Below are 15,682 nucleotides of genomic sequence, written 5' to 3' on the forward strand. Positions count from 1 at the left end.
ACTTCCTAGTATTGTTTATTTAAGCAATTTTGATACTGCTTAACTGAGAAGAAGAAGAAGAAGAAGAAGAAGAAGAAGAAGAAGAAGAAGAAGAAGAAGAAGAAGAAGAAGAAGTCATCTCCAGTAGGCACTGGAAGCTCAACAAGGAGGGGATTTGTCTGAGCTCAATTGGAGGAAGTCCAATAAAACTGGGTCCAGAATACTAAACACATGCCTCCTGCTGGATATGAGCCATTCATCCAAGCCATGGAGGACCACAAACAGTTACTCCTCTGTAGACCTCAGACAGGATACCTTAAGGTGTCCTGGACCCAAGTTGTTGGTAGCAGGGGCATAGGAACGGGGGGTGAGGTCCAACCCGGGTGTCATCCTTGAGGGGGGTGACCAAATGGTACACTGCAGGGGCAGCACTTGCCGTGGGGCCTGACATGCAGCACGCCCGAGCCACACGTCTCTCCTGGGAGTGACGCAGTGGCTTGGGGACCTGCACTGCCATTTCAGGCAGTGTGGAGCTTGCGTCCCCCAGGTGGACTCTGTGGGCAGCTCGCTGTGCCGCCCCCCCTGGGTAGATCATCACGGTGCCCCTGTGGGAGGCTCGCCCCACCCCAGCTACTCCGGGTGCCAGAGCAGCTAGCTATGCCCCTGGTTGAGAACCTCAATTTGAGAACCTCAATGGCTCCCAAGTGGAAAACCTTACAGGACTTGCAATTTTTGATTTGGTAGAAAAAATATGTGGAGTTTAGCAATAGCTGAAAAATATCACATGCCAAAGGCTTGGAGAACCCAGAAAAAATTATATGCAGTTTGGTGGGATTCTTTCTTGTTTTCAACAAATGCAGCAACACAGGACATCCCTCTACCAAGTACAACATGAAATTTGGTTTTCTTAATGGTCTTAAGTATTCTACCAACCTAATATTAAGTCTCTCCCAGATACATTGTGCTGGTTTTTTGTTCCTCTGTTATGTTTATTGTATCAATTTGTTTGATTTACTTCAATATTATTATTTTGTAAAAGCAGGGACCTTGATCCTGGCTCTGCCATGTCTGAGCAACCAGTGCAAGCTATTGAGTTACTTGCCGGGACTTATTTACCTCATCAATAGTCCAATCGCAGCATTTTGCACCAGCTGGAGCTGACAGCCAGTGTGGTGTAGTAGTTAAGACTGGTAGACTCGTAATCTGGTGAACCGGGTTTGATTCCCCGCTCCTCCACATGCAGCTGCTGGGTGACCTTGGGCTAGTCACACTTCTCTGAAGTCTCTCAGCCCCACTCACCTCACAGAGTGTTTGTTGTGGGGGAGGAAGTGAAAGGAGAATGTTAGCCACTTTGAGAATCCTTTGGGTAGTGATAAAGCCAGATATCAAATCCAATTCTTCTTCTTCTCCAGACCAGATACAAGGGTAGCCCTACGTAGAGTGCATTGTGCGTGCCCACAACCTCAGATCTCCACCCTCCTCTGCAGGAACCCTACATTACAACTTCTCCCTTTTCTCCCTTTCTCTTCCAGTGGATGGGAAGTGGCAAGTGTGGGGCCCATGGGGGAGCTGTACCGCCACTTGTGGAGGTGGAACGCAGAAACGCGACCGTGTCTGCTACGGCCCTTTCTATGGAGGAGACGCATGTCAAGGACCCAAAGAGGAGTACAAGCAATGCAATGAGAAGAGATGTCCAGGTAAGAGATTTCTGCAGGAGATGAAGGGACTAGATGGGCCATTGGCCTGATCAAGCAGACACTTTTTATATCCTAATTAAAACTGTGCATTAGCTGTGGTTCCTGCACTGCAGGGAATTGGAGTAAAAAACCTGCATCTTTCCCTGCGAGTGGGAAATTCTGTCCCTCAGCTGCCTACACTCTTCGGCCCACTGATCAGAAGGGTCAAGTGGTTCTGGGCAGGAAACTCACAGGTAGGTAGAACACCTTTTGCTTTGTGAAGTGCACTGATGCCAGAGTGTCCATCTGGTCCCACTAGGAAATCAAAAGGCTCTATTGTTGTTTAGTCGTGTCCGACTCTTCATGACCCCATGGACCAGAGCACGCCAGGCACTCCTGTCTTCATTACCTCCTGCAGGTTGGTCAAACTCATGCTGGTAGCTTTGAGAACACTGTCCAACCATCTCGTCCTCTGTCGTCCCCTTCTCCTTGTGCCCTCCATCTTTCCGAACATCAGAGTATTTTCCAGGGAGTCTTCTCTTCTCATGAGGTGACCAAAGTATTGGAGTCTCAACTGCAGGATCTGTCCTTCCAGTGAGCACTCAGGGCTAATTTCCTTCAGAATGGATAGGTTTGATCTTCTTGCAGTCCATAGGACTCTCACTGCTCTAAGTATGGCTTATTTTTTCCTGGGGAGGGTGTGTGTTATTCTCGGGGTATCAAGCTGATGGCCTTCATCCAACATGTGGCTGGATGATGACAATGATGATTGAAAGAAGGAGCCTCAAGGTGGTTCACAGACAAATAAAGTGCAGCAGTAAAATAACAAGAATTAATCTGGCTATTGTTGGCCTTTGATTGCCTCCAAGATTCCTGGCCAGCTTTTGGCCTGACAAGTATGGGCATTCAGATCCTGTAGCCATCAGATCAATGTCTAAAAACAATTGCATTCTTATTTTGCCCTAGAGAGAAGGGGAGGAGGAAGAACATCAAATATCAACATAATTTGGTTTTAAAAAAGGAGGAAAGCCATTGAGCGTAATTGGGTTAGATGTTAAATTCTCCCAGTGCTGCGTGCTTCCTTTTGTAAAATGGCTTTTGTTACAAAGGGATATTAAAAATTACAGGGATCGTGTTATCCCCTCCTGAGAAATGGAGCACTCCCACACTCTCAGGCAAGGTGGCGGAATGCATTTCTAATGAGCGTCCTTAATACAGAGTGTCATGCCTTGTTTCCCAGGAACGTACTTAAGCACAGGAGGGAAAGTTGAAAGGGTGAAATTGAGGACAAGCCTCTGGTGGTTGGTTCCTGCATGTCAGTTGCAAGCGGAATGTGGAAAGAGGGTTGCAGAGCTGATCTCCTTCTTAGCCCAGCACCACAGCTAATACAGGGGTACCTCGGGTTAAGAACTTAATTCGTTCTGGAGGTCCGTTCTTAACCTGAAACTGTTCTTAACCTGAGGTACCACTTTAGCTAATGGGGCCTCCTGCTGCTGCCGCGCCGCAGCCGTACGATTTCTGTTCTCATCCTGAAGCAAAGTTCTTAACCCGAGGTACAGTGGTTACAGATGCTTCAGGTTACAGACTCCACTAACCCAGAAATAGTACCTCGGGTTAAGAACTTTGCTTCAGGATGAGAACAGAAATCATGCAGTGGTAGCAGGAGGCCCCATTAGCTAAAGTGGTACCTCAGGTTAAGAACAGTTTCAGGTTAAGAACGGACCTCCAGAATGAAATAATTTCTTAACCCGAGGTACCACTGTACTATTTCTGGGTTAGAGGAATCTGTAACCTGAAGCATCTGTAACCTGAAGTGTCTGTAACCCGAGGTTCCACTGTATTGAGCTAGTTAAGGACTGGACTAAACCATCCAGGGGTCCTTTACCTTTACTTTTAAGGACAGACAGATCGGTCACCTTGCCTTCTGCTCAGTTGTGAATGTTTTTAATTTCTTGTTCCTTTTTGTCCTGCTTCCAAAACAAACACATTCTTCCTTTCTTTTTCCAAAAGGAAAACTTGAGCTGTATCAAAACATGCATTTTTTAAAACCACATTTCTCAAACTTCCTACTGCTTCTACATATTTTCTCTATCTAGCTACCTAGCTATCTCTTGGTAGAAGGAGTTGGGGAGTTGGGGATGTTTAGCCTGGAGGAGAGAAAACTGAGAGGTGCTATGGTAGCCATCTTCAAATATCTGAAGGGTTGCCACATGGAAGATGGAGCCAGCCAGAGCCGGCCCATGCATGATGCAGGGTGATGCAGCCACTTCAGGCGGCGGAAGCGCAAGAGCACTTTTCCTGCTCTCCTGCCCCACTGCTTCTGCCACAGAGAGGAAGGCATTCTGCCGCAGACATAGAAACCAAGCAAGCAGCAGCACTTTGAAGAGCGCCTTGACTCCTGTCAGGTTTGGTCAGTCAAGTCAGAGTCAGAGCTCAGCCATGGTGGAACTGGGACAAATGGTACAAAATTGGAGCTTGTTTTTTTCTGGTGTTCCAGTGGGCAAGACCCAAACCAATAGATTCAAATGACAACAAAGCAGACTCCCAACTAAGCACCAGGAAGAACTTGCTGATGGCAAGAGCTGTTTGACAGTGGAGGTTATACAGTGGTAGCTCTGGTTACGTACTTAATTCATTCTGGAGGTCCGTTCTTAACCTGAAACTGTTCTTAACCTGAAGCGCCACTTTCGCTAATGGGGCCTCCCGCTGCCACTGTGCTGCCGGAGCACGATTTCTGTTCTCATCTTAACCCAAAGTACTATTTCTGGGTTAGCGGAGTCTGTAACCTGAAGCGTATGTAACCTGAAACGTCTGTAACCAGAAGTACCACTGTATATCTATTGCCTTGAGACTAATGTCTCAAGGAAGAACTTCCTGACAGTAAGAGCTGTTCGACAGTGGAATTTGCTGCCAAGGAGTGTGGTGGAGTCTCCTTCTTTGGAGGTCTTTAAGCAGAGGCTTGACAACCATATGTCAGGAGTGCTCTGATGGTGTTTCCTGCTTGGCAGGGGGTTGGACTCGATGGCCCTTGTGGTCTCTTCCAACTCTATGATTCTATGATTCTATAATGTGTGAAGATGCCCTCAGTCCCTATGCCGGTCAGTTTCATGCTAACGTTGAAAGATTGCACCCCCAATTCCAAATGCAGCCAAGAAGGCAGGTGGGTGGAAACCATGGCACAACTCATCATGTTGCATCCCAAGTCTCGAGCAGAGCATATTTCTAGTTCAAGCGCCGATGTCGAGTCCATTACCCACCAAGGCTGGGTGCTCGGCCTTGACTAATTCTCTTGGATAGCAGCAACCCACACACTGAAACGGTGCTCTGTGACCTTCGGAAGTCAACCTTGCTGGCTAGACACTGACAAATTGCAACCACGGTCAGGATCATTGATTCCAACCCACCAACAGCTGCTCCTTTGCCATTTAGGTGCCCATCTCTTTGGCACGTCGTTCCTGGCATGGTGGAATCCTGCTGCGGCCCAGTGTCAAATTCTATGAGATGGGGACTTCCATAAGAAGCTGCTGGGGCTTATCCATGCCTGTCATTCCCTTTGCTCTTTCGCTTCCATTTCCACCCAGATTATGTATGTTCCCACTCTGTTTACAAGTTGCTTTACATGCCCAATAAAATAGAAAATGTAATTGAAAGCTGTGAAATATATGTCCCCCTCCTCCCCGTGCTTAGTGGTGAGAAATGACTTTAACACCCCAATGACAGCTTTCACTGCTTTATGTCCCATAAATAACTTTTCCACATAAAGGGTTGTGGTACTCAGACCGGGAGCCGGGTTCCTTTGTGTGTGCTCAAAGCTTTCTCCCAGATTCGGAACGAGAGAATCGCCTTCAGGCATTTCTGTGAGTGTATTTGCACAGGGGTTTTTTAGGGGTGAGCATGGAGGAAGTGCACTGCTGGATCAGACCAAAGATCCATCTTGGTCAGCATTCTGTTTCCTACAGTGACAACCAATTCCAGTGGCAGAGGTGATGTGGAACCTGGTGGTCTCTGGGTATAGCTGGATCCCGACTCCCATCAGACCCAGCCAGCGTGGCCAATGATCAAGGATGATGGGAGTTATAGTCCAGAAACACCTGCAAGGCAGCAGGTCTATGGAACTGGCCTATGTAAAGCTTGCACACAGGACATGAAACTTGTCTGTGTATGTGTGTGAATGCACACCTGCATTCACACACATGCGCGCGCACACACACACACATCTGGTATTCCAAGCTTTTGACCAAGATACCGTATTTTTCGCTCTATACGACGCACCAGACCATAAGACGCACCTAGTTTTTGGAGGAGGAAAACAAGAAAAAAAAAATATTCTGAATCTCAGAAGCCAGAACAACAAGAGGGATCACTGCACAGTGAAAGCAGCAATCCCTCTTGCTGTTCTGGCTTCTGGGATAGCTCCGCAGCCTGCATTCGCTCCATAAGACACACACACATTTCCCCTTACTTTTTAGGAGGGAAAAAGTGAGTCTTATAGAGCAAAAAATACGGTAGTTTCATTTAGCTGTCATAGCAAATGGTAAAGGTAAAGGACCCCTGGACGGTTAAGTCCAGTCAAAGGCTACTACAGGGTTGTGGCATTCATCTTGCTTTCAGGCCGAGGGAGCCAGTGTTTGTCCACTGACAGCTTTTCTGGGCTTCGTGGCCAACAGGACTAAACCGCTTCTGGCACATGACGGAAGCCAGAGCGCACAGAAACGCTGTTTACCTTCCTGCTGCAGCAGTACCTATTTATCTACTCGCACTGGTGTGCTTTTGAACTGCTAGGTTGGCAGGAGTTGGGACAGAGCAACGGGAGCTCACTCTGTTGCGGGGATTTGAACTGCCAACCTTTGGATCGGCAAGCCCAAGAGGCTCAGTGGTTTAGACCACAGTGCCACACACGTCCCCCGTTGAAGATTTGTGGAGATCTAGCAAACTTCCTAAGTTTCTAGAATCCATATATGTTTGTTTGTTTGTTTGTTTAAACCACACTTTACTTAAGCATACTCTACTTAAGCAGTTCTTAATTCTGAGATTACTTGATATAACAGATGGCTGCTCTCATTCACCACTGCCAACCCACATGTTCTTTTTGTCTCACCCTCAGTTCCTTCCTTCCTTCCTTCCTTCCTTCCTGTCTGTCTCAGCAGACGTACTAAATTCAACCACATCCTTTCTTCCTTTCCAGAGCCCCATGAAATCTGTGACGAAGATAACTTTGCTTCTGTGATTTGGAAGGAGACACCAGGAGGAGAATCTGCAGCTGTCCGATGTCCCCGGAACGCCACAGGTAAGTAGTGGTGGCCTGACGTGGTCCTTCTCTCCTTTATGGTGATGGATGACGTCCTGACACCTCAAATGGCTGTAGCCCTGGATCTCTTGCAAGGTCACATAGGACACTAGGGTGCAGACTTCAGATTTCAGTAACTGTCAGAAAAGTGGTTCATGGCTTCCTGGTTCTGGGTTCAAGTTCAGCGCAGTAAGCTCCCCTCCACATGACTGCATAGCCATGGGACCCAGTCCATTCCCTACAAGTTTCTCAGATAGTATGAAGCTGCATCTTTGTGGATCCTATGTTCTCTCTTCCACTTCTCTTGAATTTCTGTTTATCTGTGGGTGGGTACAGAGTTCCCCACCACACACACATTTTAAGAATGTTTATTATTTTTATTATTTCATGTTCATTTCACTTTTAATTTGTATACCGCCTTTCTATATTGCTACGTGCAAGGCATTCTACAAGCTGAAGAAACAACAAAATAGTTGGCAGAGATCAATCTGATCCAATGCAAAAAAAACCAACAACAACTTTAAAATAAACTTCTATCAAATAAAGCAATATTCAGTAATCCATTAGAATATAATAGTAAACTTACTACAGCTGCTAGCTTACTACAGACTTTGCTAGCTCAGAGACGGAAAGAAATTTGCTGTGCTCTCCTCTCCCTGCAAGCCCAATGTGCACCCCTGAAATTTGTGCCAGGGGTTCCCCCAACTCTGGAGCAGATTCAGGGGGACAGAGAGAGGGGAGGGGAGCTACATGCACAGCTAAAAAATATTGTGCTGGCACAACGGATTAATTGGCGTCTGCGATCTCTGCATTTGGCCTCTGTGTGAGCGCCAATGCATGTCCTCAATGCAAAGAGGACCCAGTTGAGCCGAACCTGCTGTCAATTAGAGATCTACTCACTTGAATGCATAGAGCCCCTTCATCAGCCAATTAAATGCATGGGCAAATGCAGTCCGCGGTCCCCTCAGTGCATCTGCACACACTCCCTGAATTGTAAATGGAAGTTTAGTGGTCAAATACTGCAAAACAAACAAGATCTGAATCTTGATCTGATTAAAGTCGCAAATGAACGGATACTCTAAGTCACTCCTTGCAATGGCAATGGCAAAAGGGAGACACAAGCAACAAAACAGCCGTCTTCGTAGCAGCAGAGATTCTTCTCAAACTTTGTTTCTTAGGCTGTGTGCACATCATAAAAGGTAAAGGGACCCCTGACCATTAGGTCCAGTCGTGACCGACTCTGGGGTTGCGGCGCTCATCTCGCTTTATTGGCCGAAGGAGCCGGCGTACAGCTTCCGGGTCATGTGGCCAGCATGACTAAGCCGCTTCTGGCGAACCAGAGCAGCGCACGGAAACACCGTTTGCCTTCCCGCCGGAGCAGTACCTATTTATCTACTTGCACTTTGACGTGCTTTCAAACTGCTAGGTTGGCAGGAGCAGGGACCAAGCAACAGGAGCTCACCCTGTCGCAGGGATTTGAACCGCCAACCTTCTGATTGGCAAGTCCTAGGCTCTGTGGTTTAACCCACAGCGCCACCCGCGCTGCACATCATACCACCTCAAAAAAGAAAATGATCCCGGGAGCTATAGTTTATCCCTCACAGGGTATCCTTAAACTACAGTTCTCAGGATTCTTTCAGTGCAGCATGTCTGAAGCAAACCTTAATTGTCTGAAGCAAACAGGATTCAGAAAACGGGGCACCAGGGCAGAACACGAGAGGAATTTTTCAATGTGAACTTCCCCTGGGACTGGAGGTAGACACTTTGTTCTTGCAAAAACTGAGATGCGTCTTTCTGGCTGCTGTGGTTGTGGAGCAGAAGCTCTTGCCACAATCTTGTGGCTTATTTGTGCCAAAGCTGCCTTCTCTGGACATCTAACCTGGAAGATGTGCCAGGATAGCAGCTGGCGTTTCGGAACCGTGTCTGAAGATGAATTGCTGAATGGTTCCGAAAGAGATGCCCTGCTGTGGCATTGGTGAAAACAGCTCCCTCTGGGGGCTCTTGATGGGGAGAGCGTGTGTCCACGTCCATGGCAAGGAAGGGGTCAGCTAAGGTGGGCTCATTTGTTTGATCCCACCCCACCACTTTAGCTTGTGAGTCCCAAAGGTGAGGAACTGCCAAACAAGAGGATCACTCTAAATTAGGAGAGACAAGAGTAATGGAAGGCAGTTGACACTAGCTCTTGCCAGGATGATGAATAACTGCCTGTTGGTTCCCAAAGATGTTGTTGCTGCTGAATATTTATTTCCTGACCATAGGTTCTCCCATGTGGTTCTTGAGCAAGCAATGATGTGTAAGGGCTGCGCTTGTTGTCGAGCCAAAAATTTCTCCTGTGTTCCTCCCTCCGCTGCCCAACTCTTCTCCATCAATCAGCGAGGAAAGAAACAGCATTCGGAAATGATCAAAGGGGAGAAGGAAACCACCAACTTCGAGGACTACCAAATTAGGGTGGCTTTAAGAGAGAGACCAATGCGTGGAAGGCAAGGGCTATTGTTGGCTTCTGGCCACCATGGCTGTGCTTTTCCTCTACGGGTGGAGGCAGAGATGCTTCTGAACAGCAGTTGCAGATTGTCTTGCCAGAGTGGTGCATGCTCAAGTTATCTCTCGCTTGGACTACTGCAATGCGCTCTATGGGGGGCTACCTTTGTTTTTGTTTTTTAAATAATATTTATTAAAGTTTTAAAGGTTACAGAAAGAAAAAGTGAAAAACACCATATTAAACAAAAACAATACAACACATCACAGTAAGGGGGGGGAAAGAATGAGAAAAAAAGAAAAAAACAGAAAAATAAATTCCATTAAAAAAACACAAAAAAACACAGCAAATCTTCCCATAACTTATCTTTCATTAGCTTATTTCCTTGACCTCCTCACACCTCCCTTTTTTGTATTCTAGTTCAATTATCTGTTTCAGCAAATCCTTTCCATCTTTTCAAATTTTTGTCCTGTAATTTGTCTTAATATAATGTAACTTTACTTTCCCTCCTTTCACCAATTAACAGTCAGTTTTTTCCTAATCCTTTATAACATTTCTGCTAAAGCCACATAACATCATTCCAACATCCTCCTAGCATTCATTAATTTTACAATGTTTCTGTAAATAGTCTTTAAATTTCTTCCAATTTTCCTCCACCGACTCTTCTCCCTGGTCTCGGATTCTGCCAGTCATTTCCGCCAGTTCCATGTAGTCCATCACCTTCATCTGCCATTCTTCCCGGGTGGGTAGATCTTGTGTCTTCCAGTACTTTGCAATAAGTATTCTTGCTTCTGTTGTAGCATACATAAAGAAAATTCTATCCTTCTTTGGCACCAATTGGCTGACCATACCCAGGAGAAAGGCCTCTGGTTTCTTCAGAAAGGTATATTTAAATACCTTTTTCATTTCATTATAGATCATCTCCCAGAAAGTCTTAATCCTTGGGCATGTCCACCAAAGGTGAAAGAATGTACCTTCAGTCTCTTTACATTTCCAACATTTATTATCGGGCAAATGGTAGATTTTCGCAAGCTTGACTGGTGTCATGTACCACCTGTAGATCATTTTCATTATATTCTCTCTTAAGCCATTGCATGCCGTGAACTTCATACCTGTGGTCCATAACTGTTCCCAGTCAGCCATCATAATATTATGTCCAACATCTTGTGCCCATTTAATCATAGCAGATTTCACCGTTTCATCCTGAGTATTCCATTTCAACAGCAAGTTATACATTCTTGACAAGTTCTTAATTTTAGGATCTAGAAGTTCTGTTTCCAATTTTGATTTTTCCACCTGGAAGCCAATTTTTTTGTCCAAGTTATATGCCTCCATTATCTGGTAATAATGAAGCCAATCTCGCACTCTATTTTTTAATTTTTCAAAACTCTGCAGTTTTAATCTGTTTCCCTCTTGTTCCAAAATTTCCCAATATTTTGGCCATTTGGCCTCCATATTGAGCTTTTTCTGAGCCTTCCATTTGTGACAACCACCTTGGGGTTTTATTTTCAAGCAGGTCCTTATATCTTGTACAAACATTGAACAGTGCTTTTCTGACAATATGGTTTTTAAACGCTTTATGTGCTTTGACCTTGTCATACCACAGATATGCATGCCATCCAAATACATTGTTAAAACCTTCTAGATCCAGCACGTCAGTGTTTTCAAGAAGCATCCATTCTCTTAGCCAGCAAAAAGCGGCTGATTCATAATAAAGTTTTAAGTCTGGCAGGGCAAATCCACCTCTTTCTTTAGCATCAGTTAATATCTTAAATTTTATCCGAGGCTTCTTGCCCTGCCAGACAAATCTAGAGATATCTCTCTGCCACTTCTTGAAACACTCCATTTTATCCAAAATTTGCAATGTTTGAAACAAAAACATCATCCTTGGCAATACATTCATTTTTATCGCAGCAATTCGGCCTAGCAATGATAACTTCAGATTTGACCATATTTCTAAATCCTTTTTCACTTCCATGCAACATTTTTCATAGTTATCCTTAAATAAGTTCACATTCTTGGCAGTCATATTGACCCCTAGGTATTTCACTTTCTTAACCAATGTTAATCCTGTCTCCTTCTGAAACCTCTCTCTCTCAGTCACTGTTAGATTTTTCTCTAAAACCTTAGTTTTCATCTTGTTCAACTTAAAACCTGCTACCTGACCAGATTCTTGAATCAGTTCCAGTACTCTTTTGGTACTAGATTCTGGCTCCTGTAATGTCAATACCAAATCATCGGCAAATGCTTTCAATTTGTACTGTTTAGCTCCGACTTGTATACCTTTAACCATTTGGTCCCTTCTAATCATGTTTAAGAGAACCTCCAGGACCGATATAAAAAGCAATGGAGAGATTGGGCAACCTTGTAGTGTTCCTTTCTCTATCTTAAATTCTTCCGTCACTACATTATTCACAATTAATTTAGCCTTTTGTTCTGAGTAAATTGCACCTATACCATTTCCAAAACCTTGACCAACCCCCATCCCCTGTAAATTCTTCTTCATAAAACTCCAAGAAATATTGTCAAAGGCTTTCTCCGCGTCCACAAATATCAAAACTGCTTTAGTATTAATATTCACTTGTAGTTTTTCTAGAATATTAATTATGTTCCTCGTATTGTCAGACAAGTGTCTGCCCGGGAGAAAGCCCGCTTGATCTTTATGAATTTCTTCTACTAGTACCTTTTTTAATCTTTTAGCCAAAATGTCTGCAAAAATTTTATAATCCACATTAAGCAAAGATATGGGGCGGTAGTTCTTAAGCTGTGTCTTCTCAGATCTGTTTTCAGTATAAGTGTAATATAAGCTTCCTTCCACGACTCTGGTGCCCTTTTCCCTTCCAATATTTCATTACAAACTTCTTTTAATGGCTGTACTAACCATTCTTTCAGGGATCTATAATATCTTGAAGTCAAACCATCCGGTCCTGGAGATTTGCCTAACTGCATGTTCTGGATGGCCCCTTCTACCTCCTGCTCCGTTATTTTGTAGTTCAACATTAGCTTGTTTTCTTGAGAGATTTTTTGTAGTCCATTTGTTTTCAAAAATCGGTCAATGTCCATTTCTTTCTGCGTCTCCTGTGTATATAATTGTTTAAAGTACCTCTGAAAGCACTTTCTGATCTCCACTGGATTCTGTATACTTTTTCCTTCCACTTCCAAGTTTGTAATGGTATTAAGTTTTTGTCTTTTTTTCATTTGCCAAGCCAGCAGTTTTCTGCATTTATTTGCTGATTCAAAAGTCTTTTGTCTCATCTGTTTAATTTTCCATTCTATTTCCTGGTTCATCATTTTCATATATTGTACTTGATATAACTTTATCTCTTTCAGAATCTCCTGCGACTTTGGTTTCACTCTCAGTTTCTTCTCTCCTTCCTTTATTTTCTCCAAAATCTTATCTATCTTCTCATTTTGAACTCTCTTTTGAATCACATTCTGTTGTATCAAAAATCCCCTCATAACCGCTTTGCTTGCGTCCCAAATTACTCTTTTTTCAACAGTGGTGTTCATATTTATCTCAAAATAGTCTCTCACAGTTTTTTTGGCCTTCTTAGTCACTTCTTCGTTCCTAAACAATGTGTCATTCATCCTCCATCTGAAGGAACCAGTTGGTGTTAGTTTCATTTCCATCTCCACAGCATTGTGGTCGGAGCAGGTTTTAGGGCAGATTTCCACCTTTCTAGTCTTCGGAGCCAGCCCTCTAGTTACCCAAATTTGGTCAATTCTTGTCCATGTCATTTTGGCCTCAGAGAAGAAAGTTCCCTCTCTTCCCAAGAGGTTTTTCATTCTCCAGATGTCAACTAAATCCATATTGTCAGTCATATCAAAAAAAGTTTTTGGTAGTCTACCATCCTTAGTAACTACCTGTCTCTGTGCCTTGTCCATATTTGTAGACACCACTCCATTCATATCCCCCATCAAAATCATATTATAATCCATATAGTCCATCAGATTCTCATGTAACTTCTTTAAAAAATCTGATTTTCCCTCATTTGGTGCGTAAATGCCTAGTATCAAAAATTTCTCTCCTTGTGATTGGATTTCAATTGCAACAAATCTTCCTTGGTCATCTTTAAATAAAAATTTCGGTGATAGGCTCTCCTTTGCATAAAGTACAACTCCTCTTTTTTAAACTTTATCTGATGAAATAAATTCATGTCTCAGTCTTTTATTACTCAATATTTTCCTGTGTAGCCTTATCACATGTGTTTCTTGTAGACAAATCAGGTCCAATTGTTCTTTTTTTAATAAATGAAAGACTCTTCGTCTTTTTTCCGGGGAGTTCAGTCCATTAACATTCCAGCTTAATGCTTGCAGTGCCATGATGTAGTTACTTTGATTCTCCTCCAACTGCACCCAATGCTTGCTCTTGTTCTGTCGGTGGTGTTAGTATCACTTTTGCTGGGCAGTCCAGTCCAAAGGATAGTGTTGCTATGTCCACTATTGGTGATCTTCTGTCCAATACTTTTTGCTCTAGTCCTCTATCTGGTGATCTTCTGTCCGATGCTCCTGGCTCTTTTCCAAGTTCCTTCTGCAGATCCTCTTCGTAGTTACTCAAAAACTTTTCTTTATCCTCAACTGATCTTATTTTTATTTTCCTTCCTTTAAAGCCTTGGGGAAATTCCCACCTGAAGATGATTCTGTTCCTTCTCAGCAGGACAACCAGATCTCCATAATTGGACCTAAGGTCCAAAAGATGTTTCGGGATATCTTTGAAAATTTCCACTCTTGACTGCAGTATTACCAAGGTCTTCTGATAGTGCCAACCCAGAATTTTATCTCTCTCTTCTTTAGATCGGAGGGTAATCAAACAGTCTCTTACTCTATTCTTCTTCCCTCCTCTTCAAAGCCTAAAGGCACTCACGATTTTAACTCCTTCTTGTTCCAAATCCAAATCCCAAAACTCTGCAAATTCCTGCATGAGAAAGTCTGTCAAACTATCCTTCTCCAATTCAGGTACAGCTCTGATCCTCAAATTCGTCAGTTTTTCCTTAAGCTCAGTCATAGAAAGCATCGACTTGTGGTCCTCAACTTGCCTCTGTAGATCTGGGACTCTCTTTGTTTCCAGTTGTATTACCTTAACTTCCACGGCAGCAACTTTTTCCTTGGCTTCCTCTGCGGTCTGTCGAATCGAAGTAGATTCCTGTATCAATTTCTGAATGGTTTCTATGTTGGTATTCACCTTTTGTCCCAAACTATTTATACTTTCTGTATTTAAATTGATTTTAATATTTGCAGCGTCCACCTTCGCATTTGACGCATCCACTTTTGCATTTGTCGCATCTACCTTCCTGCTCAGTTGCTCCAAAGATTCATTTATCTTACCTAATGCAATCGCTAGAGCTTCTTCTGATGACATTCCTCTTGGTTTAGATTGTGTTGGTACAGCTGCAGGTGAGGCAGAAGGACCAGATGCTGACGCTCTTCGCTGCCAAGACTCCCCAGATCTTGTTGTTTTTTCTGGGAGTGACGAGTCTACTTTTTCTTTCCCATCTGCCATAACACTTAGAAAGTCCAAGGTCAGTCCCACAGTCAGACAGTTTTATCTTTCAAGTGGAAAATTCCCCTGAACCAACTCTTATAACAGAGACTTCCCCTAGGGGAAAAAAGTTACAATCCGTACTTGTATTGATCCAAAATAACGCCTTTTAAAACATAACTCAAGCAGGAAAGTTAGTTTCAATTTTCAGTTACTTTTTCTCCTTTTTAAAATCAGAGGGGGACAGCTAAAAACAATGTATCTCTCTTTGACAGCTAGCACTCAGTGCGCATTTCAAAATACGGCAGTCTTATTATCCTATTGGCAGCCCGTTCCCAGGTTCTGAGCAGTGGAATTTTAGCTTCCTCCCCTCTCTCTCGCAGGTATATATAGTCCAAAACTTTCCCCCCCTCTTCTCCTGCTTCCAAGGGGGGGGATTTACTATTTTTTTGGTGTTGAAATTAGTCCTTTCCGATCGGCTTTCCAAGACTTTAGCTTGCAGCCTCTTTGCTTTGTTCTATTTACAAAAGCGGAAGGCGGACTTCCTGTTTATGCCTCCCCGCTACAGTTCCGAATTGAGTCTTTTTTTTCCGTTAAAAGTTTCCAATTTGTTCTACTCACGGGTAATTTCTTTTAGAATCAGATTGTCCACAGGAAAAAGTCAGCGCTCTCCGACAACGGCTGTGCGGCTTCGCTCCGTGGAAAAAGCAGTCGATTCACAGCACCGTGCTGCTCACCCCACTTCGCTCCGGAGCCCCGAAATCGGGTTTCCCTGCAAGTAGGGG

At 43.9% G+C, this 15,682-nt stretch overlaps 1 protein-coding gene across 8 annotated transcripts in view; it reads left to right on the top strand.

Annotated features, from left to right (window-relative positions):
• The window catches only part of ADGRB1 (adhesion G protein-coupled receptor B1), a 390,585-nt gene that overhangs the window by 204,359 nt on the left and 170,544 nt on the right, over nt 1-15,682 (top strand). For all 8 annotated transcript variants that reach the window (XM_083621823.1, XM_083621822.1, XM_083621821.1 and 5 more), the window contains exons 8-9: nt 1,512-1,676; nt 6,841-6,942. In XM_083621823.1, coding sequence (XP_083477949.1) covers nt 1,512-1,676; nt 6,841-6,942 — 267 coding nt within the window. The remainder of the gene's footprint in view (nt 1-1,511; nt 1,677-6,840; nt 6,943-15,682) is intronic.

This window comes from Podarcis filfolensis (assembly GCF_964270895.1).
Source record: "Podarcis filfolensis genome assembly, chromosome: 7".
Classification (NCBI taxonomy): domain Eukaryota; kingdom Metazoa; phylum Chordata; class Lepidosauria; order Squamata; family Lacertidae; genus Podarcis; species Podarcis filfolensis.